The sequence below is a fragment of the Triturus cristatus genome, chromosome 1_2, assembly GCF_964204655.1.
Source record: "Triturus cristatus chromosome 1_2, aTriCri1.1, whole genome shotgun sequence".
Lineage (NCBI taxonomy): Eukaryota > Metazoa > Chordata > Amphibia > Caudata > Salamandridae > Triturus > Triturus cristatus.
In genome coordinates this window covers 662686602-662713045 of record NC_140580.1, presented here as the reverse complement: position 1 = coordinate 662713045, position 26444 = coordinate 662686602, and the positions used below count along the sequence as shown (strand labels likewise).

The 26444-nt window shown below is 46.5% G+C and overlaps 1 protein-coding gene across 2 annotated transcripts in view; it reads left to right on the top strand.

Moving 5' to 3' along the window:
• Positions 1–1244: 1244 nt before the first annotated feature.
• LOC146867816 (mitochondrial import inner membrane translocase subunit Tim23) overlaps positions 1245–26444 on the top strand; it is a 71788-nt gene continuing 46588 nt past the window's right edge. Inside the window, exons 1-3 of one of the 2 annotated variants that reach the window (XM_085608382.1) lie at positions 1245–1498; positions 7251–7309; positions 23961–24054. In XM_085608382.1, the coding sequence (XP_085464508.1) occupies positions 1393–1498; positions 7251–7309; positions 23961–24054 (259 nt within the window). In that variant the 5' untranslated portion in view covers positions 1245–1392. Of the gene's footprint in view, positions 1534–7250; positions 7310–23960; positions 24055–26444 lie in introns of both variants that reach the window. The other variant, XM_085608392.1, reaches the window with a different exon arrangement.

The following is a 26444-nucleotide window of genomic DNA, read 5'->3' as shown; positions in this document are numbered from 1 at the left end:
GCCTTTAAACAGCAAAGGGCGTCGATGGGGCTGAAGAGAAGCTGAGGCAGTGGGCAGCGGTGTGAGGAACAACCGATTCTGTCAAGCTCCGTGTGAAAACACGCTTTGTAAACAAAGAAAATGGCCGCCGCGCATGCGCGGTAACGGCCGCCTCAGATTCAGTTGTAAACAGAGAAGCACGCGCGCTTGCGCGAGCTTCTCAGCCCCTTTACTCCCACTCCACCAAAACACGGACACCGACGCTCGAGCGAGCGTCACGCCCTGGGGAGGTGAGACCACGCTCCCCTGCAAGTGCACCGCGCGACAAGCGGAGATGAATAAATAAATAAACCGCGTGAGACAGCGCGCAACAATGTATCTAGCAATAAACAATGATTTGCAAACGAGCGCGTCAAAGCGACATCGCACAGAAGAATAATTGCAACAATGTATCAAGAGTAATATAAAAAAGGCACTTAACTGGCTGCGGAGCAGCAAAGAAAGAGGACGTACTTTCTCCTATTGTACCTTTTATATGAGAGACTCTATGGTTGGTCACGTGGTACCCTGGTGCTCATGGGTACTGTAGTTTTTTCGTTTCATAAACGGTTCTGATTGGCTGCTGGGCATTTCTAATAAAGAAATGAGAAAGCATAATCGGAGCCTCCTGTCCTGACATAGAATTAGCGCCCGGGCATAATTCTTCGTCGCCTACGAAGGATGTCTTATATTATGTTCCATGAAGGACTAAATAACATAAACTTTCGAGTTTAGCGCGAAACCCACGCTCACTCGGCGTTTACCCTGCGAATAGCAAAAAAGAGAAACAGTAAAAAAAAAAAAAAGCATTTACAATGCAACGGTCTCGGCATTGTTAAAGTTAGAGCTATTGGCATTGCTCATGACAATGCCGTTTCTTTAAATGTTTTAAAAACAAAAACATAAACAAAAATAATGTCATGAGCAATGCCAATAGCTCTAACTTTACCAATGCCGAGACCATTGCATTGTAAATGCTTGTTATATACTTTGCCCGCTTCGTTCAAACATAATCAAAAAAGTACGTGACCGTATTAAACTTTGTAACGTCGAGCGATTTATTTGGCAAATTTAACATGTTTTCTCTGGTGTGCCATTTGTCGTGTCTAGTATTATCTCCACCTAACATGGCTGCTACGTGCCTCCCCTTTAATTAATATTTTACAGTCCAGAGGAACATTTGTTGAATTGTCCTTTTCTTCTGTCGGCGTCCCTTTCTTGTCATTGACGTGACCATGTGCAATCTTTCTGTCGTGAAGTGCCGTAAAGTGCTCTCTATGCACGCATGCGTAGCAGCAGGCTCCGTGGAAACGAAGCAGCGAGGTCATAGCGAGAGCTGGAGGGAAACTGACGGTGCCTGAAATAATCGGCAGCATGGACACAGGCGGGCCCGGCTCCTCGGGAGGCCGTGGCGGCCTGGGCGGTTTCTTCGGAGGGGCAGGACCCGGGTATTCTCACGCGGATCTTGCGGGAGTGCCGTGTGAGTGAAGGGCTAGCTGGGTGGTAGGGCTCAAGGTGAGGTAACACGAGGCAGGAGTAATGGCTCCTTGCGTTAAGCCCGTCGCGAGGTGTAGTCGGGGCCTCGATAAGGGACGGCGTGGTGCTAATGGAAGCTCATTCCCCACGATGCCTTTAGGATTATGCATTAAAATGTAAACGCAACAATAATGTTTGGGTGGTCTACGTTCCCTGATTGAGATCTACGAAGCCGCTGAAAGATGGGATGCAAGACCTTTGCTTACAGGAGCACGAGGGCGTCCATCCGAAAACACTTTTCTTCGTGAATTCGTCCTGTTACACTATAAATGAGTTTACCGAGACAAAACTACTGTGGGTGGTAGGTTCATTGTGCGGGGAGGTAAATATGAGTCACATAATGGGTAAGTGGGCAAGAGATTTTGGGATGCGGTTGGGAAGGTGGAACACGCGTGCTGTACATGTAAAGATGAGGCCTTCCCAGTGGGAACCGTCGATTTGATATGTGGCGGGGTTAGCGTTTCTAATTTACTCTGAAGTTTTTCCGAGCACTGTACATTTCAATACCAACCGCGCCTCGTTATTTTTCTCAAGGGTGCTTTGCAAGTATGACTACATTGCTCCGCAAAGACGTTAGAAGCTGTTTTTGTGGGTGGGGTTTTGGAATTGCAGTCGCAATGTTATGGCTTTATTTTATACTGCCTTTTTTGTCAGACCACAGGTCTCTTACAATGTATTGGTCGGACGGATATTAGTCAGCCGGGTGTGAGTAAGCTGTTTTTTTTCTGTTTCAATTAATCTACCGCCTCCCGCACTTAGTTTAGACTACTCGCTTTGCCCCTACTTTTGCTAGTCCAGAGTGTAACTGGATAACTTAATAACCACATTGGGACAATGTAGGTTCTGGGACACGTGATAGTGCCAGGTACCTATACAGGGCTCGAAAAACCATGAAAATGTTACTACACCTGCAGGTCTAGTAACTAGAATACACTACTGCACCTAACTGTAATGTACTTGACCCAAAGTGGAGCAAATCGTGACAAGAAACAAGATTTTAAAGGCATCGTTTTTGGTCATTCATTTTGTGAGCAAGCAAAACACCTGTTGTCTTCTCGCCAGGCCCTAAAATGAGCTCTTCCTGATTAAATCTGGCTCGCCATAACGAGCGGGTGAGTGGATTTTTCAAGCCCTGACCCACCTATAGCCCCACAGCCCAGGAAACCAGCATTGGCATAGCCAATAGGTCTTGCTTTTTGTGATCTTGTAAGTATAAGACTTAACGTTTACTTCGTATTTAGGATGCAGTAAATGTAAACGTGAAGTCTTACACTTCTTTTTTTTTTTTTTTTTTTTTTTTTTTTTCAATTGCAAGGTCCCAAAGGCGAGACCTATTGGCTGTACCAATTCTTGTTTTATTTGTTTGGAGAAGTAGGAGGGAAGGGGTTAATTATCAGGGGCGTTTGCTAGTGTTTTATACCTGGGCTGCGAGGAGCTTGTTGCGAGCAGGAATGCGGAATATATTTGTAGTCTGTTGGAAGGTGTTATATAGTGCCCTTGGGGGAGGCTGTAAAGAATGAAAGTAATCTGTTGCCCTCCCCGGGAATGTGGCCAGCATAAACTTACGTCATTTTTTTTTTGTTTGTTTGATTTTATGATTGAGCTTTTTGCAAACTCAGTGTAAAATGATCTACAAACATTCGGACCGGCAGAAGCTCGGTACACGCAAGTAAAAATATTGGGTAAGAGGAAATGAGGAGACTGTCTGAATGAATGTGACAAGAGAACGGCCTAAAAGAAAAAAAGTTAACATCGAGGTGCCATGGTTCGCGCACCCAGTTTGACAGAAGGCAGTGACACCATTCACTCGAGCAGACAGGAGATTTCCACACTTACCAGGACAACTGCATACCTCGAGGAAATAAATCTGCAACAGTGCTGATGAGCTGGGAAGACGCCATCTTGGAAACAAACCCTTTTGCATTGCAATTGAGGGAGCGAAAAGAGCTGCGTTACGCCCCGCCTACCTCCTCACATATGAAGGAGCGAACGCCTCTGCTCCTTGTGGCTGGACCGGAAAAAAGCGAGCCACGCAGAAAGACAGGTGCATTCCCGCCACTGTGAATGTGTGCATGGCATGATGAAAATAAAAACAAGAGCAGCGTCCCCGTGGCTGTATATAACATACGCAGCCACCAATGCTGAAGCGCGAAGCTGGGCTACGTAAAAAAAAATTAAATCCAAAGGGGTGGAGGGACGCCACGCTAAAGCGCTGCTTTACAGACGCAGTGCGTTGTCCGGTCGACTATAAAAGCGACCATCATTGCTATGCACTCAGACAGCATGCGTGAAAGTGATCACCCGTGACGGAGGAAAGAACATGCGCGAAAGTGATCACCCGTGATGGAGGAAAGACAGATGGTGGCTGCGCGTGTGCACGCGCTCGTGAACGCAAACTTGAGGCCAGGAAAAGCCTCTGGTAGCACTTTGAAAATCCACTAACTAAATGTCTCTCAGCCCATGCGTTGGCTCAGGTGAGACCTAAAAAGGCGCTACAATCTCCTTTTGCCTTATTTCCCCTTATATGCTCGATACAAAGAGTTTCTGGTATCATTGATATGTTAATCGTATTATTCAGCAGCTTGTTCTCTGGCGAACCCATGTTAAACACGTATGGATACAATCAGTGTCCCAAAATTAAAATGGAGACAAAATCTTGAATTTAGTTGAGGAATATTCAGCTGACGTGCAGTACTGTGTGTTATTGAGTTGAAAGCTGTTGTACCTACTGCTCAGCCAGTGTTAGTGTGGTATGGAATGTTGGTGTGGATGATGCTGTGGAATGTTGGATGAGTGGAGTTTGTCAGTTGGGAGAATGGGCTGAGCTGCATTAGGCTGCTCTTTGTCTTCATTACAACAAAAGCACATTACACAGCGAGCAGTGAAAGTGCTGTACAATTCGAATAAACAGATGTTTGGAGACTTCCTCAATAAATTAGAGTCACCAGTCCACATAGTCTTTCAAGGTCATGGGGCAGTTGTCGGTATTTGGAGCATGAATGGCATCCTTTATGGGACTTGGTGCTAAATAAATATCCTTTAACAATGGTATGTGATTCTGCACTGTCGGCAAAACTTGGGCGATATGTTCAAAGGATTCATTCATAAGGGAAAATCAAACTTTGAGATCCCGTTGGATCTGACGTGAATGGCCTAGTTCGCTAAGACCTTCCAAAGTCACCTAATTCAGATCCACTAGGACCATTTTTCAATTTAGCTTTTTCTTTTTATAGATAAGTTGGGCCTTTAACTGGAGAATCCACCGCCAGTACTCTCTTGGATACAGCGGATACATTTTAGCCTTTGGACACGAGAATTTGATTTATAATACTGACCGTGCCACATTATACTGGTTCGAAAGCATCTAATTAAACTTCATACCGTACCCCAAATGCAATGGTGATTCAATTGGAATTAGATTCCTGGGGTCTCACATTTATAGCCCCTCGCCCAGTTGTGGTCTAGTCTGCAATTTGAAACCTGGAAGCAAGAGACAGTTTATAACCCTGGCATCCCAGTGTAATCTTGTGGATGCACCTTCTGAACTCGTTCCTCGGTTCTGCTTTTTGCCATGTTTGGGAGGATTTACAATTCAATTATGATCTGCTAGCAAGTTTGATATAAGAAAATAGGACTAACGCTAACAGTTATTGAACTATTACCTTGGGATATAATGTAACCTTATGACCTTAATCGTTTTGTTAGTTACCCACCAAACCATTTTAAAATTACAGGTTCAGGAGCTAATAGTATTTTGTTGCATCTCCCCCTTAACTGGATTTTTTTGGAGTTGGGTGACCTGTATTCTCTGTGCGTTGGTCTCCTCTGCCATTATTGTAACCCAGTTCAAAAAGAGAAAAACTACACCAAGTCCATATTCCCACTGCAGCAGACCCACTCTGATTTTGCACTCATGGCATGATTTTATCATATATTCATGGCTTAATGTATTTCGCAATGAAAACGTGATAATACTATAATTGATAGATGAAAGCACCTTATTAATCACATTCCAGATTAATGAAACAAAACACTATTTAGTGCCGTGTTCTGCTTTTACACTCCAATGAAGAAAGGAAAAAAAAAATCTACCTTCTAGAACCTCACAGAAGGCTTGAGAAACGGGCTCCAAGATTAATGAAGTTAAAATGTTTTATATGTATAGCAAAACGTCAAACTCATTACTCTGTTTGATAAAACGTAGGGTCTCAGGGATGCTAGACTGCTGGGGTTGTCTAGCTATGAACTCAATCTAGTTAACAGTGGAATTGTAATCTGCATTAAAGACTAGTTCCAGCAGCCCCGTGAGTGGTTTAGGGCCTATTCTTCTCGAGGTTTCACATTCATCCTACTCTGCATCTCCAATATTAAAAATATATTTCTGAAGTTACATTTCGTAAGGCACCATCTGTGTAATAGAAAACAAATGGCCCTAAAAACAGTATGCAACCCCTTTGCTGCAGTGGGTCGGAATCACAACGGTATTTTTGTCTGCAAGCATACATTTATGGCTGAAAGTACCCCAAATTATGCTTGGCAAGAATTCTAACAAGCATTGGCATAACCAATAGGTCCCGCCTTTGGGACCTTATAAGTGTTTAGCCATGCAACAGTTGCATAACTAAATACTTAATAAGGTCCCAAAAGCGAGACCTATTGGCTATGCCAAGCAGCTGTGTGGCCGCGAAAGTAATCGCAATCAAACATCAAAGTGGCTGTGCAGCCGCCAAAGTAATCGCGGTAAAAGCGGCGCCCGCGCACATGCGCTGTAGCTCTAGGCTGGCCTGGTAGCACTTTTTGGAGCCCTCTCAATAAGTCTCGACAGACCAGCGCATGCGCTGGGTCAGGCGAGACCTAAAAAGGATTCATGGTCACTGGAGTTTGCATCTGAGCGGGACTGCAAGTTGTGCTTGAAAAATACTGCACATAGAGTAATTTTCTTGTTCACATATCGCCAAGAAAATGTTGGCTAAAACTGCTTAGGAAGAGGCAAAACGTGGTATTCGGTGAGCAAAACTGAGATTTCACATGTGGAAGCCTCAGTCCAAGCTTAATATTTAAGAATCTTGAAGTAATACCACACCATGTTAGGTAATAATGCTCATTGGTGTCTGTATTTACTTTTGTTTTATATTGCCTCACAGAAGGTTGTGGGTCCTCTAATGAGCTTTGTAGTGTAAATTGCGTGTACACAGGTGCATGGAGTGTAATACTCTATATATATATATATATATATATAGATAGATATTTTTTTTTTTTAGTTTTTTTGACTGAAAAGTCCATAATTTGTCGAGACAGTCTTTAGGGTGCCAGTGCCTTACCTCCACAGTGGAATTAAGTAGCACGTCTGCATATATGGTTTGTCATGGTATATTCGTTCCTGTTTAATTTTTAATTAGATATTCAACTAAAATGCAACTTGTTAAATATGTGTACTTTGGTAAAGTCGTATTGAAGAGACCTTGTGATTAAGAGTTGTTTTCTTGTATATTTCTTGTGTCGGTTTTGGTCTACAGTTGCTGTAAATAGCGTGTAATTGCTCTACATTTATTTTCCCTACCATGGCATAAACATTTTTATTTTATGGTGACCCAATCGATGGGAATTTTGTGTAACCTAAAGAGTACACCTTGTTCTACTTGCATTGAAATAAATGCATCCTTTTAATGCATTTCTGTCTTTATTTTCCTTTTTAGTAACTGGAATGAGCCCCCTGTCTCCTTATTTAAACGTGGATCCCAGATACCTTGTGCAGGTACGGCAAAAGATCTTAACATTTGTTCTTTTTACTCAGTCCATGAACTTGGTTTCAGTAATAGAGATGTCACCATTTTGCTTTTTCTACTGTATGATAAGCTGATCAATCCCACTTCTCAAAGAATATCAATATTAAAATCTTCACAATTCCGTTTTATTTGAAATCGGCCCAAATTACCTTTGTGTTAAAAGCAAACTCGTAGGAATGGAAGGTAGAGAAACATTTAATCATAAAAGTAAGAAATGTTCAAGATTCAATAAGCAACGTGGTTTCAGAATTTGACTCTAGTCCATCTTGTGACAATGCATGGATGTGCTTTTTGTGGTGATGGGCCAGTTTTAACACACAATTAGTCTCATTATCGAAGAATAGGGCATTGGAAGCGGCATCTAAAAAGTCAAGCAGGTTATTGTTCCCATATCCTCTCAGTGCAGTATGTGCTCCTGTCAAGTTCAGGAATGTTTATCTTGTTTACCATAATAAGTTTCTGGGCCTAAGCAAAGGTGTGGCCCACCTTCTTGCGAAGCCAGTGAAGGCTTTTACACAGGGGTCTCTGGGACAACAAGTCATCTCTTCTTTTAGTTACATTCAATACAGATATTCTTTTGATCTGGTCCCAAATATTGCTGTTTTTGATTGAAGGTATAGATGCTTTTGTTTCCAGTGCATAATTTATCCTTTACTCAACAAGTTAATGTTGGTACTTATTTTATCAAAGAATCAGTTATTGCTCATGGCAGAAATAGTTGCAAGTTTAGGGCTTAATGAAATGGACTGGACTGGTCTGTCTGCGTAACTCCACTGTTGTGTATAAGAACTGCAATGGGCTAAGACCTCCTGGGTGGAATTTGTTTTTCTCGTCCTTCCGCCTGGTGCAGCATTGCTTCTAGAATGAGAATAGGTGGATACTCTGTGGTGGTGGATTGGGTGAGCCTTGTTTGGGATGCTCTTGACCTAGTGTATGGCCTAGCCCAGGGATACTCAAAGTACGGCCGGGGGGTTGCATGCGGCTCTCATGGCCTTTAATTGCGGCCATTCAGAAAGCTATGAAACGGGCATACTTTATCTAAATGTTAACTGAAGTAAAGGTAAAGAAGAAAAGGTGTTCTAGACAACTTATCTTTAGGAGCACCTTTATTTTTAAAGACCTCTTGCACTAAACAGAAAAACATGATCAACTCTGCAAACTTCAAAAAAGTGTCTTTTATTAACCTACATTAACGTTTTTCCTTCGTAGATCAAAATATATAATTGCATTGAGAGACATTTAATAGCAGCAATAGTTTTCAAACATGATCTTGGCATATTCATGCCACCCCACTCTGAAAACAATGCCATGAATGAACCAAGAGGCAGGTTGTTTGTCAGGTGCACCTTATGTCTAGCTTCGGTTGTTACATGATTGAAACAACATTATAGTTTATTAAATAAAACACAAAGGTTTTATACAGCACACATCCTCAACTCGAGTATTTCAAGGGGCTCTCGTTGTAATGAAGAAAAAGGAGGCAAAGTGAAATTAACCAATTGCCTAGGATCACACAATTCGGGCAAGTGGGGAAGCCAGGACTGTTCCATGGTTTTCTGGTTTCACACTTTACGATTCAGTCACCAGATGAGTATATTTTTCTCGCTCACGTTTTACGTTGGAAGGTAATGCTTTGACTTTATTTCTCGGTGTATGAAAATAGAGCGTTGGTGGCAGGCTGAAGTCACATAAAGGCTCTGTTTGTTAACACCATGCATTTGCTTTTGTGTTCCTCTACGCTTACCTTTCATCACCCTGACCCTCTGTATGCTGGCATCGGTGCGGCCCTCTGGCATGTCGCGGGCAGTACTTTGGAGCTCCCGGAGAAATGTTTGCGTGTACCCATGGACTAGCCTGATTCAATGCATGGTATTCTTTAGTTTACAGATCAGCTTGTTCCTCTGTACTTTTAAAGTTTCGACTAAAGACAGCAGATTGCTACGAGATGGCTGAAGGACTCTGGATTTGGCGAAACTTGAGCACAATCTTCTCTTGGATGCCCAAGACTCCCTGCTCAGTGTTGGGCCCTCATATGTACCACAGATACATTTATTCTGTGTATTTACTCTCACTGAGCCAGTGGAAATGTAGATTTAGCGAATTTAATAATCTGAGATGTCCTGTGATGCCCTTTTGTTTTCCATGGTGAAAGGAAGTAGACCCTGAACATCGATGCCTGTTTCCAGCCAAGGAAGGCGAGGATGAGTTTCACGAGCAAGAGTGGGGGATACTATTGTGGAGGAAGCATGGGGTGATCTGTTTTGATTCATTCTGGTGCTTCAAATCTGGGCCTGGCTTACACTGCTCCAACCTCTCTCCTTCCAGCAATCTTCTCCTGTTACTTCTCTCCCAAATTCCTTGGATGTGGGTGCTGTTAAAGGGTAGTGGAGGAAGTGATGAGATATGGCTCAGTTTGAGGCTATTGGAGATAGTGGTGCCCAGATTTACTAAGGGTTTGTCACCATTTCGTCACGCATGGTGATGCAGGCCCTTAAGTGAGATTTACTATGCCACGCATGGTCATCTTGTGTAGTTCATGTCGCTGCCTTGCGGTACTCTACTCTGAAAACTAGTTCAATGGCTGGAGCATGGGTTTCCACCCATGGTGTTTGGTGCATTCCCAGATTAACGAACACTGGTAAACCTGGGTGGGCTTGAAAATGCTACGCCTTCGTAGGTTAGGCGTAAGAAGGATAAATGTGTTTGGCATTTGTGGCTGTGGATACACATAGTCTGCATACTCCTACCATCTAGTGTTGGGTCTGGATGTGTTAAAGTTGTTTTTTCAAAGAAATCTCTTGAGTCCCGAGATAAAGTAACTGCTCCTCTTGGGGATATTGCACATGGGCATCGACACCATTGTTGAATTTTTTTTTCTTCCGTCCGTGGGTTCGGACGTGTTCTTCAGTGCTCCGCTTCAGGACCTCTTTCGGGCTGTTTGGTTCATTGTTAAACTATACCTGTTTGTATTGTTTGCGCTACTTTGTTGCCTTTTGAAAACAGAAGCAATTCTTCGATAGTCAATTTTATGTTCTCCAGTCGTAACCTTCGGTCCCTGCCTATTCGGCCCTTCTCCGTTACGGCCTTGTTTCTTCTCTTATATGCTTCAGCTAATGATATTGCTGATGGACCGAGCTCTATTTTGTAATATTTTACTTCCCTTGCATATTTCCCATCAGTTACAACTTTCAAGTCATGCTATCTGCTAAGTACATGCACACTGCCCACAACTTTTGCCTGTCTATAAATTCTCTTTGGAATTGTGGCCATTGTCGCATAGAGTGGGGAAATCAACACAACGCTCACAAATGTTAGCTGAAGGTGAGTAGCCGTGCTCGCTGCAAAAATAATAGGTATTGCAGTCAATGAAGTCCAACTTGGGGGGTAAAACTTTACATACTTTATGGTACATCAGGAATATACCAACTGTGTCTAGTGTTAGAAAAAGGTTAGCTGTGCCAGCACCTTTTATCCTCCCTAGATCTGCAGGTTTACCAAGCCCAGAAATGGCTCCTTTAAGTGACAGCTGATCTGTCCTGCTTAATTCAGCCGGCCAGTGGCCCCTTGAAGTTTCTTTGTTGGGTGATAGTGTTAGTTCTAGTCCAACATTCTTCACCGCACCGCTCTCGGATCCTGAAATCCACTGTGAGGAGGACACATGACCCCTATGCTGACCCACTGGATATGGTGGGGCCTGGTTACCATTTGAGACCACGCTGACACCACCTTTAGTACTCTGCGCTCCTGCAGACCACCTCAACAATGAGCACGTGTCTGTTTCAATGCTCACAACAATGGCTTCTTCCGCTGCGACTTGGTCTCCTCTTAAAACTGCAAGGTTTTGTTAAGTCTCTCTCAAACTGTGCATTGTTAACCAATCCGTTTGTGTAAACCTTTGATTTGTATAGCGCCCCTGATTTGTTGAGGCAAATACAGTAAATCTAGATGTACTACAGTTAAAGATTCAAAGCTTCTCACTTGTCATTTAACAGGTGGCAGATTTTTTAATTCTTTTTTTTTTTTTTTTTTTGTTGAAACCGTTTATTGCAATCTCAAGTATATACAAGTATGGGCCTACAACCTTCCGGCCGGCCGCTAGAGTGACAGGAGCACCTGACAAACTTACAAAAGGGCACTTGGCGTTACAGAGAAGCAAATCAGGAGACATCAACGACGTGGGCCACATGACTCTAAGCCCACAATACGGTTTCATTTTATACACACGCAACAACATAGAAAAACACACCCGCAAGGCAACCCGCAATCGAAGGTAACCACACGTGCTCCTCGAATGAGGGACCCCGACCATCCACAGGAATCTGAAGAGGGGGAAGGGAAACAAGTCCAGGACTGGGGGAACTCTGTGCCCGGGGCTGGGGGAGGGGGTCAACTAGGGGGACGGAGCCGGTGAGGCAGCAGGCAGCAGTGGTGGCTCGCAAATACCCCCGCGGTAGGCGTTCCAGGGGCCCCATATTTTCACCCACGCCCCAGGCTTGCCCCTCGCCACATACACCACCTTTTCTCGGAACATGCACCAATCCATATGTTCTTTCCAGGCCGACACCGCCGGGGGCCGCTGGGATCCCCACAGTTGAGCGATGTCACGCTTAGCTATCATATATCCCAGAGTCACCCATCGCGTCTGCGGAACCGAGTAATCAGTTGGTTCCCACACATTCAGCAAGCATCTCCTCGCTTCAGGCAACAGTGCGACATGCGTAACCAGACGCAGGACCTCATGCACACCACGCCAGAATCGCTCCACCTTCGGGCATTCCCACAAAATATGCAAAAAAGTCGCCAAAGCACCACACCCACGCTTACACAACCCATCCTCAGCATAACCCATACGCAGAAGCCTTGGCCCCGTCATGTAAACCCGGTGGAGTATCTTAAGCTGGACGAAGCGAAGGCGAGCCGGTATGGCCACCTCCTTCGGAGAGGCCACCGCGGAAATCCAATCTTCGTCGTCCAACTCCAGTCCGTCGGCAACCCAAGCCTCACGGAGGCCGGTCAGCAGGCCCGAGCGGTCATTAATCAATTTTTTGTAAATGAGGGAGATCGTGCTATCCGGAACGTGGCCGTCCAGCACTCTATCCTCCAGGGGGGAAGACTCCGGGATGGAGGCGGCGTCTGGGAAGACGGAGCCCAGCGCATGACGGACCTGCAAGTACCGAAAGTATTCACTGCCCTGCAGCTGAAACTCCGTCTGCAGCGTCTCGAATGTTTTAAATCCCCCTCTCGTCCAGAGGTCCCCCACTTTACTGATGCCAATCGTGTCCCACTTCTCGAAGCCCTTCGAGGTCCACAGGGAGCCCAACCGCTGAGGCGCATACAACGGCGACGCCCGGGTCAAACGGTCCTTCCACCCCATAGCTGCATTGGCCGCGTGCCACACCCGCACCATGACACGCGTGGGCCCCGTCAAGCGGGGGTCCGGCGCGCCAGAGTAGAGTGCACGATTGTAGTCGCCACCGGGGAGGAGCATCTTGTCCATTTCAAATGCCGGGTTCAAGGCGGGCCCATAGAGGCCGTGATTAATTGCAGCTAGCTGGGAGGCCCAGTAATACCGCTTAATGTCCGGGAGGGCAATCCCCCCGTCATACCACGGGAGCGTCAACTTCGCCAGGGCTATACGCGGCCTCCCGTCCCAGAACAGGCGGCGCTGTAGACTCTCCACCTCACGGAAGTAGCGCGCCGGGACTAGGTCCATAGTGTTCTGGAGAGCGTACAGGAAGCGCGGCAACGACATCTTAAACAATGCCGCCCGGCCGAGCGGCGAAAGCGGCAGGTGCCGCCAGCGCGCGACGTCCTCCTTCAAGCGCTGGAGGGGGGGAAGCAAGTTTCGCTCGTAGCGGGCCGCCGGGTCCAGCGTGATATAGACACCCAGGTACCGAAACCCCTGCGAGGCAATCTGGATCGGACATCCCCGCGGGAGGACGGGAGCCTCCCCGGAAAGCACATAGACACATGATTTAGCCCAGTTGATGACAAGGCCTGAGTTACGGCCAAAGGAGCGCAGGACATCAACCAGGACAATCAGTGATTTGCACGGGGAGGCTAGGTACAAAAGGATATCGTCAGCGTAGAGGGACACGCGGTCCTCATACTCGGGGGTCCAACGGAGACCACGGATGGAAGGGTGCCACCGCAGCCACTCCGCCAGGGGTTCCAAGGCCAATGCAAACAGGAGCGGCGACAAGGGGCAACCCTGTCGCGTGCCCCGTCCCAGCGCGAACGGGGCCGAGACTCGCCCATTCACTACCACCTGCGCTAACGGGCCCGAGTACAACAATTTGACCCAGCTGATGAATCCCGGTCCAAATCCAAATTTCGCCAGCATCGCCCAAATGTATGGCCATTCGAGCGTGTCAAACGCCATGGTGGCGTCTAAGGACGCCAAGATGGCCGGCTCCCGCACAAACGGGACACGCGCGAGCACCCCGTGCAAGCGCCGCAGATTGAGGGCCGTGTTGCGATGGGGGATAAAGCCAGACTGGTCTTGGTGGACCAAATCGCCCACCACGCCGACCAGCCGGTTGGCAAGCACCTTGGCAAGGATTTTGGGCTCCGCATTCAAGAGCGAGATAGGCCGATAGGAGGTAACCCGGTCTCGGGGTTTCCCCTCCTTGTGGATCACCACGATTGTAGCCAGACGTTGGTCCGGCGGGAGGGAGCCCCGCGAGTGGGCCGCAAGGAACATCGCGCGGAGGTGGGGTGCCAGTACGTCCGGTCTTAGCTTATACAACTCGATAGGGATGCCGTTCGGGCCCATGGCCTTGCCAGATGCAACCGAGCGTATAGCGAGGGCAATTTCATCCGAGGTAGGAGCAGCATCCAACGACTCCCTGTCCTCCACCGAAAGGGAGGGCAGCGCGATATCTCGAAGCAGGGCATAAGAATCCGCCTCCGAGCAGGGAGAGACCGTCGCCCCTGTTGCTCTCTACTGAGGCCCCTGGCTGCCTCCGTGACGAGGGCCCTATAGGCCGCTTGCTTAAGGTGTAGAACATGCAGTGCAGCATCCGTCACCCCACTCCCCAAATCACCCTCTAGTTCAGTAATTTCGGCCTCCACTCGGGTCACCTCCTCCTGCTCGCGCCTCCGGGCATGGGATATGAAGGAGAGGGCCTCCCCCCTAATAACTGTCTTGAAGGCCTCCCAAAGGGAGATAGCCGAAGGGACAGACCCCACATTCTCCTCGAAATACCGCTGCAAGGATTTAATCAGGTCAGCGCGAATAGTGGGGTCGCGCAGATACCAGGCATTGATTGGAGCTACCCTGCCCTCCCCCCTCGGGAGGACACCAAAGTGCAACAGGAGCGGGGAGTGATCTGAAATACCCCGCGCCAGATGGCGCACCTCTCCCACCCTCCCAGCATAGGCCGCAGGGACAAGGATATGATCAAGCCGCGAGAGGCTACCATGGGCACCCGAATGGAAGGTGTATTGCAGCTGCGTGGGATGTTTTAAGCGCCAGCAGTCCACCAATCCCAATGTATCTAAAAGGCCGGACAGCCACGCCTGCGCCCGGGGGAGGTCCCTAGGGGGGTGACGATCCATAGTCCCAGAAACCACCGCATTGAAATCCCCCCCAACCACCAGAAGCCCCCCCCGGAAGGTCAAGGAGGAGGCGCCCCAGGTCCGCAAAAGTGGTAGACTGTAGCCCCGGTGGGACATACACTGAAACAAAGACAACCACTTTGCCCTCCATTCTCCCCACCAAGGCAGTGTAGCGTCCCCTCTCATCATGGCGCACCTCATCTATTTCCAGCGGAAGCGAGTTCTTAACCATGATGCCCACCCCCCGCGAGCCAGACGTGAAGCCCGAGTGGGCCACCAAACGATAGCCACGCCGATTCATGGCAAAGAAGGAATTACCAATAAGGTGTGTCTCCTGCAGAAAGACCACATCTGGCGAAATTCGTTTCAGATACTGCAGGACCACACCTCGCTTAATCATCTCCCCCAGTCCATTAACGTTCCAAGACAACAAAGTCAAGTCCCTACCCCCCATCACATACAGAGGCCATCACTCGTCCCCCCGAGAGCACCTCAAAAACACCAATACAGTAAAGGGTTTGCCTTGCGGTAAAAACGAACAACACCCCACCCCAACCCACCCGTCCCAACAGAACTCCCCCCCTCCCTGCACCCCTGCATGAGCCCGAACAGCCCCCCCAAAGTGCAGTGTGCCTGTCGCCCCATAGATGAAAACACTAACTAGTCCCCCAGAGGAGGAGGGAAAGCCCCCAAGAGACCCCGTACGACCTCCACGGGAGGGGAACTTACACAATCAGTCAATGATGACAATAATGTTGTCCAGAGCAAGGCCTACTATTAGTCCCTCAGTCCTGATCCGGCAAGCCCTCCCCACCAACCGCGCCTCCCCCCACCCCCCCGGCCCCGATCCCCGGGCAAAGTGTCCAACCAGTCCCCGGCCGCCTCGGGACGATCAAAAAAGTGCGTGCGGCCATCCACCTCTACCCTCAACTTCGCTGGAAAAAGCATCGCATACTTGAGGTTCAGGTCCCGTAGGCGACGTTTGACTCCGAGAAAACTCAGTCTCTGCTTCTGGACCGCCGGAGTAAAATCAGGATAGAAGTTTACGTCCATATTGTCGAGTCTGACCGGTCCTTGTTGCCTAGAAGTCTGCAGGATAGCGTCTCTGTCCCGAAAGTTGAAGATCCGGGCAATGAGAGGCCTCGGAGGGGCTCCGATCTTAGGTCTCCCTCCGGGGACCCTGTGGGCACGTTCCACTGCGAAGAGTTTACTCAGCCCCCGGGGCTGGAGACGGGTGAGGATCAGGTCCTCCACAAACAGATCCGCCGCCTCCTCCTCACGTCCCTCCGGCACCCCGACAATGCGAACATTGTTCCTCCGGGCCCGACCCTCGGAATCTTCCAGTCGACGATCCATCAGGGCGCTCGCCTGGCCCAGTCGGCGCACCTCCTTTTGGAGGGCCGCCACGTCCGTTGTGAGGCCCGAGGTGGTGTGGGCCAAAGAGTCGACCCGGTCATTCGTCTTGGACAGATCGGCCCTCACCAGGCCCACATCCACGAGGACCGAGTCAATCTTTTGCGCCAGAGTGTCAAAGCGCTGGTCCACTGAGGCCTTCATCTCGGCGATGGCGCCCATGACGTCCCGGAGGGTCAGATCCGCGGGCAAAGCAGGGGCATCAGTCGGGCCAACAGGGGACCTACGCGGCGCCTCTGGAGATCCCTTCTGGAGGGTGTAGCTGCGCCACGGCGGGTCGATTTCACCTTTGCCCGGTCGCCATCTTGTTTCGTGGACATGGCTCCAGTCCCCAAATCGTGCCAATCTCCTTGAAAAGGGCTGACAGACCGGTTCACGGGCTCCGGGGGAGGGCGACCACAGCTCCGAAGGGCGGATCACAGCTGGTGGGCCGGCAGGGCACCCCGATGAAGTCACACCACCGCACGCCGCCTCGCGACCCTACCTCGCTTGGCAGCAAGGAGGGCGCGAAAGTGAAAGTGCGGGGTACGCGAATCGCCCAGCCTCGCCCGCCGCTGTTGTTCACTTTGTCTCCGGATCGCCCCACAACTCCAATCCGGGGGGCCGGCGTGGAGAAGGCCGCAAACCTCAATCGATGCTCCCGCCGGTGTCCGAGGTCCGATTTGGAAACGGAAAACGGGTGGCACCTCAGCTCGGTCTCACGAACACAGTCCCCTCATCTAGGACAGGATATAGTCAGGATTTATGCAGGAGGTCGCGGAGGTCCTCGGGAGCCTCGCACCTACGCGGCCATCTTGGTTGCGCGCTAGGCTCCTCCTCCGATTTTTTAATTCTTAATTGTGACAAATATCAACAAACGTGTATGTTTGTTTCCAAACGATTAAACAATATAAAGTAATAAACTCCTCTGCTTCAGAAAGGAAGGCAATTTTATAGTTACAAAACGCTGATAGGGGCTGATTCAGCGTGTGGCCCAGCTTTCTGACGCGGAATAGTTTTCTATTACGCAACCTAACGGTCTGTATTTCGACTTTAAAAGATGGGTTTTGTTAGCCTCGCATGGGTGCTAAGCTGGAATTGTCGGTGTACGCACATGTTTATGAAGTAAGAGTATTAAGCCACCCATCCATCTTGAGTAGAAGGCTACGCTGGGTAGGGAAATGAAACCCTCGCCCTTCTGAATGAGTAATGTAATCATCTATCGGGTACTCGGTTGGCTGCACAGACTTAATGCTAAGTGGAGCTTCTAGTGAAAATGTGGCTTATATTCTGCGGTGGTGACAGCATTTATTATGGTATTAAGGTACGCAGATTTATTATCCAGTAATTCTTTGCTGTATGGGCTATCTGTCATAGGTGAGAGAGTTCGGGGGGGGGTGGGGCAAGGATAGTGAGTCTAAGCCCATTAGAGGTTTGTCACTACTATGCAGTAATTGCTGCTAGTTTGCAATTTGTGTCCATCCCCTTCAATTCTTAGCTGCCTTCTAAATTATAATTTTTAGATAACCTTATTTATTTTGTATGTTTAGATAGTGGGTGTAAAAAAATGTGGATGTCAGTGCTTTACATACATAGGTTCAAAGGCAAAACCACTTAAGTTTGATTACCTTACAATGTACAGAGATTTAAGGATTGTACATCTTAAAGCAAAATGGGCAGTTCCAAGCAGGCCAAATAACTAGGGTGCAGCAGTTGAGACATCTAGTAAGTTCTTTCTCTGAGGTAGTCTTATTGCCATGTAGTTGCTACCAGTCCTTTCTACCTCTACAGATCTTGGGGAACTGCCAGTACTGATAACGATCTGTTCAGGCAGTCTCATTGATTTTAAGTAATTTGTGGTGAATGTTTCTGTTGATTAGAGGCATATTACTAATGAATGACCGCTTTTCTTAGGGGTGGGATGGCCATTTTTACTTCCAACATTCCACATTTAGAACATGTTGAGTGCAGGGCGTGGTCTAGATAATGAAGGCAGTCATACACCGCATATATTAACAACATTGGTAATGCAGGAATGAGTTATGATACTATTATATACAGCAGGCAATATAGTTTAGTTCAGAGTATTAAGCACCATCGATGGTGGTTGAACCATGTCCTCCTGTGGAAATTGTACGATAGGTGGTGTCAAGTACCCTAAATTGGGAAATGTAGAGGGGACGCGAGGAACTATAGGCCTCCTGACCAGGCTGAAGGTCGGGGTGAGGGAGGGGAGGCATCCCCTTGGCATATCTGAGGTGGGAGTGTTCCATGTGCCTCGGCCAGTGATAAACGGTTAAAGGGTAGAGGAGCTTAGTGGGGTTGGGGGGGGGGGCTGGTTCCGGGAGGCGGTAGAGTCTGAAACAATGTTAGTTTCGGAAAGGGCCAGGCGGGGTGAGTCTCTAAGGGGTGAGAGGTTGGACATACGTTAGTTTTGTTTTAAAATGGCACCTAGTTGAAGTTACTTCTGCTTTGCCCATTTTTAAATGTTATGTTCTTGTGATTTACCTTTAAAAATGTACTCATTTTATTTAGATACCTATATTTAACAGGATCCGGTATCAGTGTAACTTGTATTATAGATCCACATAATACTTTTAGCTCTTTCCTAAATTGCCAACCATCGCGAAGTACAACTTTGTTGCCATCCTGCTTCTGTATTCTGTTGACAAATGGGTAATTTAGAACGTGCTTTTTGTTCTTTAAAGGAACCAGTTTAGTAACCTGGCTTATAGGGATAAGAAATATTCTGAAATGTACAGTAATTTTTTTTAAAACGCACCCGTTGTCAGAACCGGTAGCAATCTACTTAAAAATAATTTAAATAAAAAAGTTTAGGTTGCAGTGATAGAAGGAAAAAGTACACACCATACTCGTGCGAATTGCTGTTTTGCTGGGCGGATTTAAAATACATTTTTGTAGGTATGGCTCGATAGCACATTTACAGGATATTACCAATGTTCTTAAATATACATAGGATGGTCTTTGGTTCCACCTAGCGGGGTAGTCTCTGCTCACCTCATTCACTTTCATTTTGGCATCATTCTGACGTCTGGGTCAATCAGTACTGACTTTTAGTTTGTCCTGCTTTGCATATTGTGCAAGTGTGCTCATAATAGTTCCAACTAAAACGCTGATGTCGAAAATATAAAGATTTACATAAGTTTTGAGTAATTTTCGTTTAAATAGCTACGGTTAAGACCAGTGCTTAATTTGTAAAATATTAAGTGCCAGGGCTCTGACCGGGAGGCCACTGCAGCGTGCACAACCCATCACCCTTGTCATCGCGGCACAAACTACTAATCATCTCTCATGCATTAAATTATGACAATTCAGATTATTCCAGGTCCCAAAGCTAAAGAAATGGTTGGGGAGGCAGGTATTTGCAATTTTAATGTATATTGTATTCCTAAACAACCGTTGTTCTGCTACTCTCTAAATTAGATGAGCATTGCCACCATGTGGTAGACTGTTCTAGGTATGGTGTTGACAGTTGGGTACAGGTGCCGAGCACCGGAAAGCACCGGCTCAAATTGAGCACTGGTTCAAACTATGTGTAGGTTTTTCGTTAGGTGTGAGTATTGAGAGCTTGTGACCAAAGAAGAAGCTACTGAGGGGGCAGTCAAACGCCAAAGTTTTCTCAGCCCAGTACACTGGACAGATTAATGTAATCTGGCAGCTTTGATGCTATGGGCCAAACGACTGGCTTTCACTTAGTGCACAAGACTGCCTGCAGTAGACTGCGAAAGTGGCAAACTAGGGCAGAACTTGAGTAGTTTCCTCTGGACAGTATAGTCTTCAACACACAATGCCATTCTGTGTTCTAGGGTGCCTGATAATAGAGATCTTCAAACCTTTTGATGCCGAGACCCTCCTGACAAACTTCTAGAACCTGGTACTCCTCATTCTCCACCCAAAAACGTCCCCAATACCCACAGCAAATCGTTTTTCTGGTGGGGAAACAATATTAAACCGCATTTAGCAAACCAAAAGTTTGTGGGTGGCTGTGGTTTGGTATCGGAGGCGCGCACAGTTCCAACAAAAAGTCTTTTAAAAGAATTACCCAAAAATTCACAATGGTACTTTTTCACAAATAAAACATTTTGGCAACCCTTATTTGGATGATAACACCTTTCTGAACTAATGTGATAGATGTGCCTGTTTTTCTCCAGATAGATGGTTAATATGTGATCATAAATACCAGTAGAACACCCAAATATATCAATAAGCAACAAAACTGTTACCAGTCCAGCTTCATTCCAGCTTCATAATCGAAACATACCATTTACAGTCATTAATGATGAACTGTAAGGTCTACATAGGATGCTTTCTTTCATTCCAGAGGAGGAAGTCCCCCCCTTAATCTTCTTTCACACTTTTTCTTAAAAGGTTTTATTTTGAACATTATGAAGACACATCTATTTTTAGCAAAAACTGACTGGTTATAAGTGCCACAATATTTTAACTTGCCGTCAGCTCCCATAAAATGCATCAGGGCTACTGATCTGCGGATAAAAAGTCCGCTACAGGAAAGTCAGAATAGGAATTCGCAAAGTGCCTGCCAGGTAAGTCACAGTTTACAGCAGCAATCTGTAATGCATATTGCCAGGGGTTTGAGCACTTCTCTGGGTATTAAACACTCCTATTCTTCCAACACATTTCACCACAATTTCTTTTCCAGCCTTCCTGTCCTACCTTGGCTTTCCCTTTTTTTTTTTTCTTGCTCCTTACTGGCCTTAACAACACCTCCTGGTTAGTAAGCGCTATGTAAATATTTACAATTAGAAGCACACACTTCACAGTTCATCACAAAGCTTCCAGTGATTCCATCAGTGAAAGCCAATACCGGCTCACAAGCATTCTTTACTGCTGCAAATTGCCCTTTACATTTTCAGACTGAACACGTAGCGCATATTTCCATTACTTTCAGGCAAGCAGGCATCCTGGAAGGAAACCTTGTTTAGCTGTCTGATTATCTATGGTTTCACAGCACAAGAGAACACTCCCAGAATGGCATTGCAGCTTGAAGTATTTTAATATGCGTGACCCCCCACCCACGACTCCCATGGGGGTCGTGTCCCACAGATTGAAGACCTCTGCCGTATAATGTTGGCAGGCATTCGGTGAGCTAGTATTTTGCTTTGTTCTGCCCAAAACTTGTGAGTTTTGTAACTTTTGGGTAGGTTTGTGAACAGCACGTCTTGGGGTTATTTGCAGGGTGCTGCCGTATACTGCGCTGTTTTTAATTAGTATCTGAGCTTTGGTGACCAGCAAGCATAGTTCTATGTGCATGCCAACTATGCACATGCTTAAAGAAGTGGTATTACCCAAAACAATGTTTCTGAATTTGTATGATAATTTCTGGATAAATACAAATTGACTAGCCTTAGTAATGCTAAAACTGAGATTTTTCTGTCCCGCACCAGAAGTGCAGCTCCCCCTTTTTTTTAGTTCAGCAGTTTGACACAGTTTCCAAATTTTCTTTATTATTTTTTGGGAGTTTTATATAGCGTAAACTCGACACGAAGGTATTGGAGTGCTTTACATGAGCACCAGTTGCGTTTGTTACAGACGGACACGTTAATTACGGGGGAATTAAGTGATTTGCCTAGAATAATGTGATGTTGAGCGTCGTTTTCGAGACTCCAGCCTGGTTACCCAGCTTCGAGGTCGACCGATCTAGCTGTTGGGTACCCCCCCACATGATCTTAGTGTCTTATTGTGGTTATACATATAATACATTGATTGGTTAAAATGTTCACTTCTAAGTGCCAGCATGCACAGTCATTGTTTCTAAACCAGCAGTAGCAACTGGCTTATGCTTAATGAATTGGCCCAAAAAACCTTCATACTACATTATTTTGCTCCTTTCTGTGCAAACATTTTGGTGACCACCCCAGTCCTGTTTTTCTTTTTTTAATTATTTAAGAAATATGCTAAACGGTGCTTGTTTGGATTTCAAAATAAAGAGATTAACTCTGATCTAGAGTCTTACAGAATGTCTTGACCTTTTCACATTGTAAACTGAAATGTTTTGCTCTACCAAAAGGCCCTCATTTGGAAGAAAATCATAGTTGCCGTATTTGTAAAGGGTGATGGGGTCTTGGCTTGGTTAAGCTGTTAACCCGCTTTGACAGTTTTTTTTTTTTTTCCTGTTCCATCCCATGGATGTAGCCCTTTATACTCTGTCTGTATACAAAAGCACTACTGATTGATGAACTAGGAACCGTGTTAATCCCTTAAAGATTTTGGTGCTCCACAGCTGGACTTGGTCAATATGCAAATTCAATATCAAACCAGAATCAAATGTAAAAGCCCATTGGGCTTCATGATAAAGACTGACCAGCATTAAAATGAAAATCATGACGGTTTATTAAGTTTAACTGCATTACAGAAATCAAAGTCCATGGCAAAGAGTCAGTTATCATATACAGCATGAAGCGCAGAATTAAGTGTGACTCCTGAAATAGCAGAACAGAGTTTAATGCAAATCAGTAAATAGATCTTTAATCACAGATGAGGCTGACAGTGTCACCTGCTAAAAATCATGGTAAAGTGACCCCCAACGCCCTCTGGGTGAAGCCCATCTTGCGAGGTTAGATAAAATAAGCTCAAAACATTTGGTGTGAAGGTGCAAAGGCCCAAAGAGCCCAGCAAATCATATTACAGAAAGAACAGTACAGTTTCAAACCTGTTTATCAGCACTGTTCACAGGCTTTTACAGCACACTTCCCACCTTGAGTGCTCCTATGACACCTTATACTTAGTACAACTTCTGTTAACGTCAAGATTAAAATCTATTGAGAAATTGCATTGCAGTCCCAATAGATGAGGCCCTGAGAAAGCATTCATTTTGCTAATGGCATGAGAATGAAACTTGAGAACGAAGCTTGAGAACAAGTATATTGTACATGAGAGAATGACAGAGTTTCAAAACACTGTTTACAGTTTTAACAATTGGGTGCTGAGTGCATGGGTGAGGAAAGAATCAAACAAGCATTGGCATTAGGTCTCGCCTTTCGGACCTTACAAGTGTTTAGCTATGCAACAGTTGCATAACTAAATACTTATAAGGTCCCAAAAGCGAGACCTATTGGCTATGCAAAGCGGTCGTGCGGCCGCGAAAGTGATCGCGATAACGATCAAACATCAAAGCGGCCGTGCGGCCGCCAAAGTGAAAGTAATGCAGTAAAGCGCACATGCACTGTAGCTCTAGGCTGGCCTGGTACCACGTTTTGGAGCCCTCTCCATAAGTCTCGCCAGACCAGCGCATGCACTGGGTCAGGCGAGACCTAAAAATGGCTGCATGCAGGAGTACTAGGGCAGCTGACTGCAACAAACATTTTGAATTTGAGGCCCACTTTGTGAGGGTGGAAATAAACATAGCTTCTCAGCAAAATATCTCCTAATCCTTAGTAATAACATTGTGTTAATACAGTTATGCCTTTTTTCTTTAAAATCACCAACAACGTCAAATTGGTTTACTCCCTAAATAGGATACCTGTACATATTCTTTGCTCCTATTGTATAAACACATATTACATTGTCCACTGTCGCATGAGTGTCGGTTGAGGGAATTGAATTTAAGAAATTAAAGCCGCAATGTTATTGTACAGACCATTTTGATTTCAGGAAATGATAAATGTTAACCTCGTTCTTTCGTTTCAGGACACAGAGGAGTTTATTTTACCCACAGGAGCTAGCAAAACGCGTGGCAGATTTGAGCTGGCTTTTTTCACAATTGGAGGATGCTGCATAACCGGTATAGTTGCATTCAGTTGGTTTTATGCAGTTATGGAGCGCCTCTACCACACCACAGTATTGTCCTACATATTAAGTGTTGTCCTGTCAACAGTTTCTTTAAAATGACACCTTACCATTTCCAGTTTGACCGTGTCAAGAATTCAATAGCCATTTAGGTTATTAAATATGAACTTGCAGTAGTTTTAGCCATTCCAAGTGGATTCCGGTTAAATCCGGTGGCTTGTTGTCCCGTGTCGATATTCTCGACTTTCATTCATTTATTCTAGAAGGTTCAGATGTCCAATACCGTTTAATAGTTCTTAATTGATAGAGCAACTGTGGTACTACATGATTATAAACATTGTGATGAAGATTGCAGAGTAAGGATTCCCTACCTCACTCACATTTTCGAATTTTCTTTTTTTGCTGGCTGTTTGGCTGCTACCTCTTTACCTAACAAGCATTTACAATGCAATAGGTCTTGCAATGACATTGTTGTGAGCTATCGGCATCGAAAATGTTGTTTTTATTTTTTTCCGTTCGTGAAGCTTTAATCAAATGGTGTAATTGATAATGGCAATAGCTCACTTTGTTGTAATTGCGAAATCTATTGCATTGCATTTGTGCTATTGTACATTCTCTCTCGTAACTTCGTATTCAGCAAATATACCTATAGCCGGGGTATTAGTTACACCTGGAGGCAGAATTGTCATGTTTTGTTAGATGTAGCCTTAAAAAAATTAGGAATTACTGGTGGAATCAGTAATTCTATACCCAATTCCACGAGCTATTTCTCATTTTACTGGGACAATTAAGCTTTCATCAGCGTAAATATCTGGTTAATTGCATAGGATCCGCAGTGATCCCACAGAGCTTGTTATTTCAATGGGGCAGATAACTAATGAAGTAAGAGGGGTAATTAAGAGTCACTGCATTATTTTTGGTAGTATCCTTGTATCTTTCTAAAGAAATATTAAAAAGTAGCAGGGGGTAGTAAAATAGAGGTGGTGGTAGGCAGGTGGGAGTAGAGAGCGACCACGAGAGGTGACATGGGGGGGGGGTCTGAGGGAAGAAAGAGTTGAAAGTAAAGATGCAGGTGAGATCTGAAGAAAATGAGGAGAGACTGAACTGTAGGTAGATCAGAGTGAGGGGGAGGGAATTGGGAGGGGTTGAAGGGGGAGAGGCTCGGGAGGAAGAGTATGGAGGAAGGGGGAGAAATGGTGTACTTTGGGAGCTCGGAAGAGGGGGCACATATGAGGGACTCGAGAGTGATGCGAGAGCGTGTGAAAGCGACGATGGACTTGGAGGCAAAGGTAGGGACAGATGAGGCCACATGGCAGGGGTGTCAGTCTAGAGATGGTGTGAACAGAAAGGAGAGATGGCCTCGGAGGCGTGTAGAGAAGGAAACGAGGAGATAGTCAGGACGAGGAGTGAAAGGGCGAGTGACACAAGGAGGGGGAAGAGAACGAAAAGCAGGAGAGGGAGGGTTAATGGAGGGAAGAAGTGGAAAGAAGGCAGTGATGAGACGGATGGAGGGAGGCCCAAGCAAGGGAGTGGCTGCCGAGTGGAGAAGCACCCGGAGGTGGTGGGAGGGTGAGAGGATGTAGACATGCAAGGCGACAAAGACGGTGGGGGCTGAGGGAGGGTTCTAGAAGAGTTAGGGGGGGCTGGGAGGGGTCCAGTCCATCTGTAACTTTAAAAGTTGGTAGGTAGTCGTAGTTTTGAAGATGCTTCGCCAAATCTGTAATCCCCATTCCCTTCTATACGCCTCTCTTCACCAGCGCTGACCATAAATATGTCTTAAAAGTCGCCAGTACACCCACTAAACGTGTCTCTGCGAAATCCCTCTCACTTTTTAATCCACTGCTTGAAGAAGTGGAGGTCAGGCCTCCTTAGCACATACAGGTTTTGCTGGCAGATGGTGACAAAGGCCATTAGCTTGGGTCGGCGTGCGCCTGGCTGGGGGGGTGCAGTCTCAAGGAGCAGCGCGCGCTCAAGCAAGGAAGTGACGCGAGTACAATAAAGTTTTAAGGTGGAGACTAGGGCTTGGGAGCGCAGGGGGTGGTGTAAAGACAGTGGGTTATGGCAGGGTTTCTAGGGGGGGGGGGCTTATGCTCGGAACAGCCTACCTTGGAGGGAGGGGGTTGTAGTGGGTTGGCTCTCGGCGTGGTTCAGGAGTCATGGACCCGTATGGGTGGAATGGTGGCAACAGTCTGGTGGTTTAGGACGGGGGGGGGGGGGGGTCAGTGTGCTCGGAGCGGCCGACTTTGAGAGGGGGTGGTATTGGGTTGAGATCTGGGCGTGGATCGACATGGTGTGAGCGAACCGACCCGAGCGGCCGACCTGCTCTGCCTCCTGCTGCTCTTCTGCTTGTTGGCGCTGTGGTGGGAGACCCTGGGTGAGTGTCAG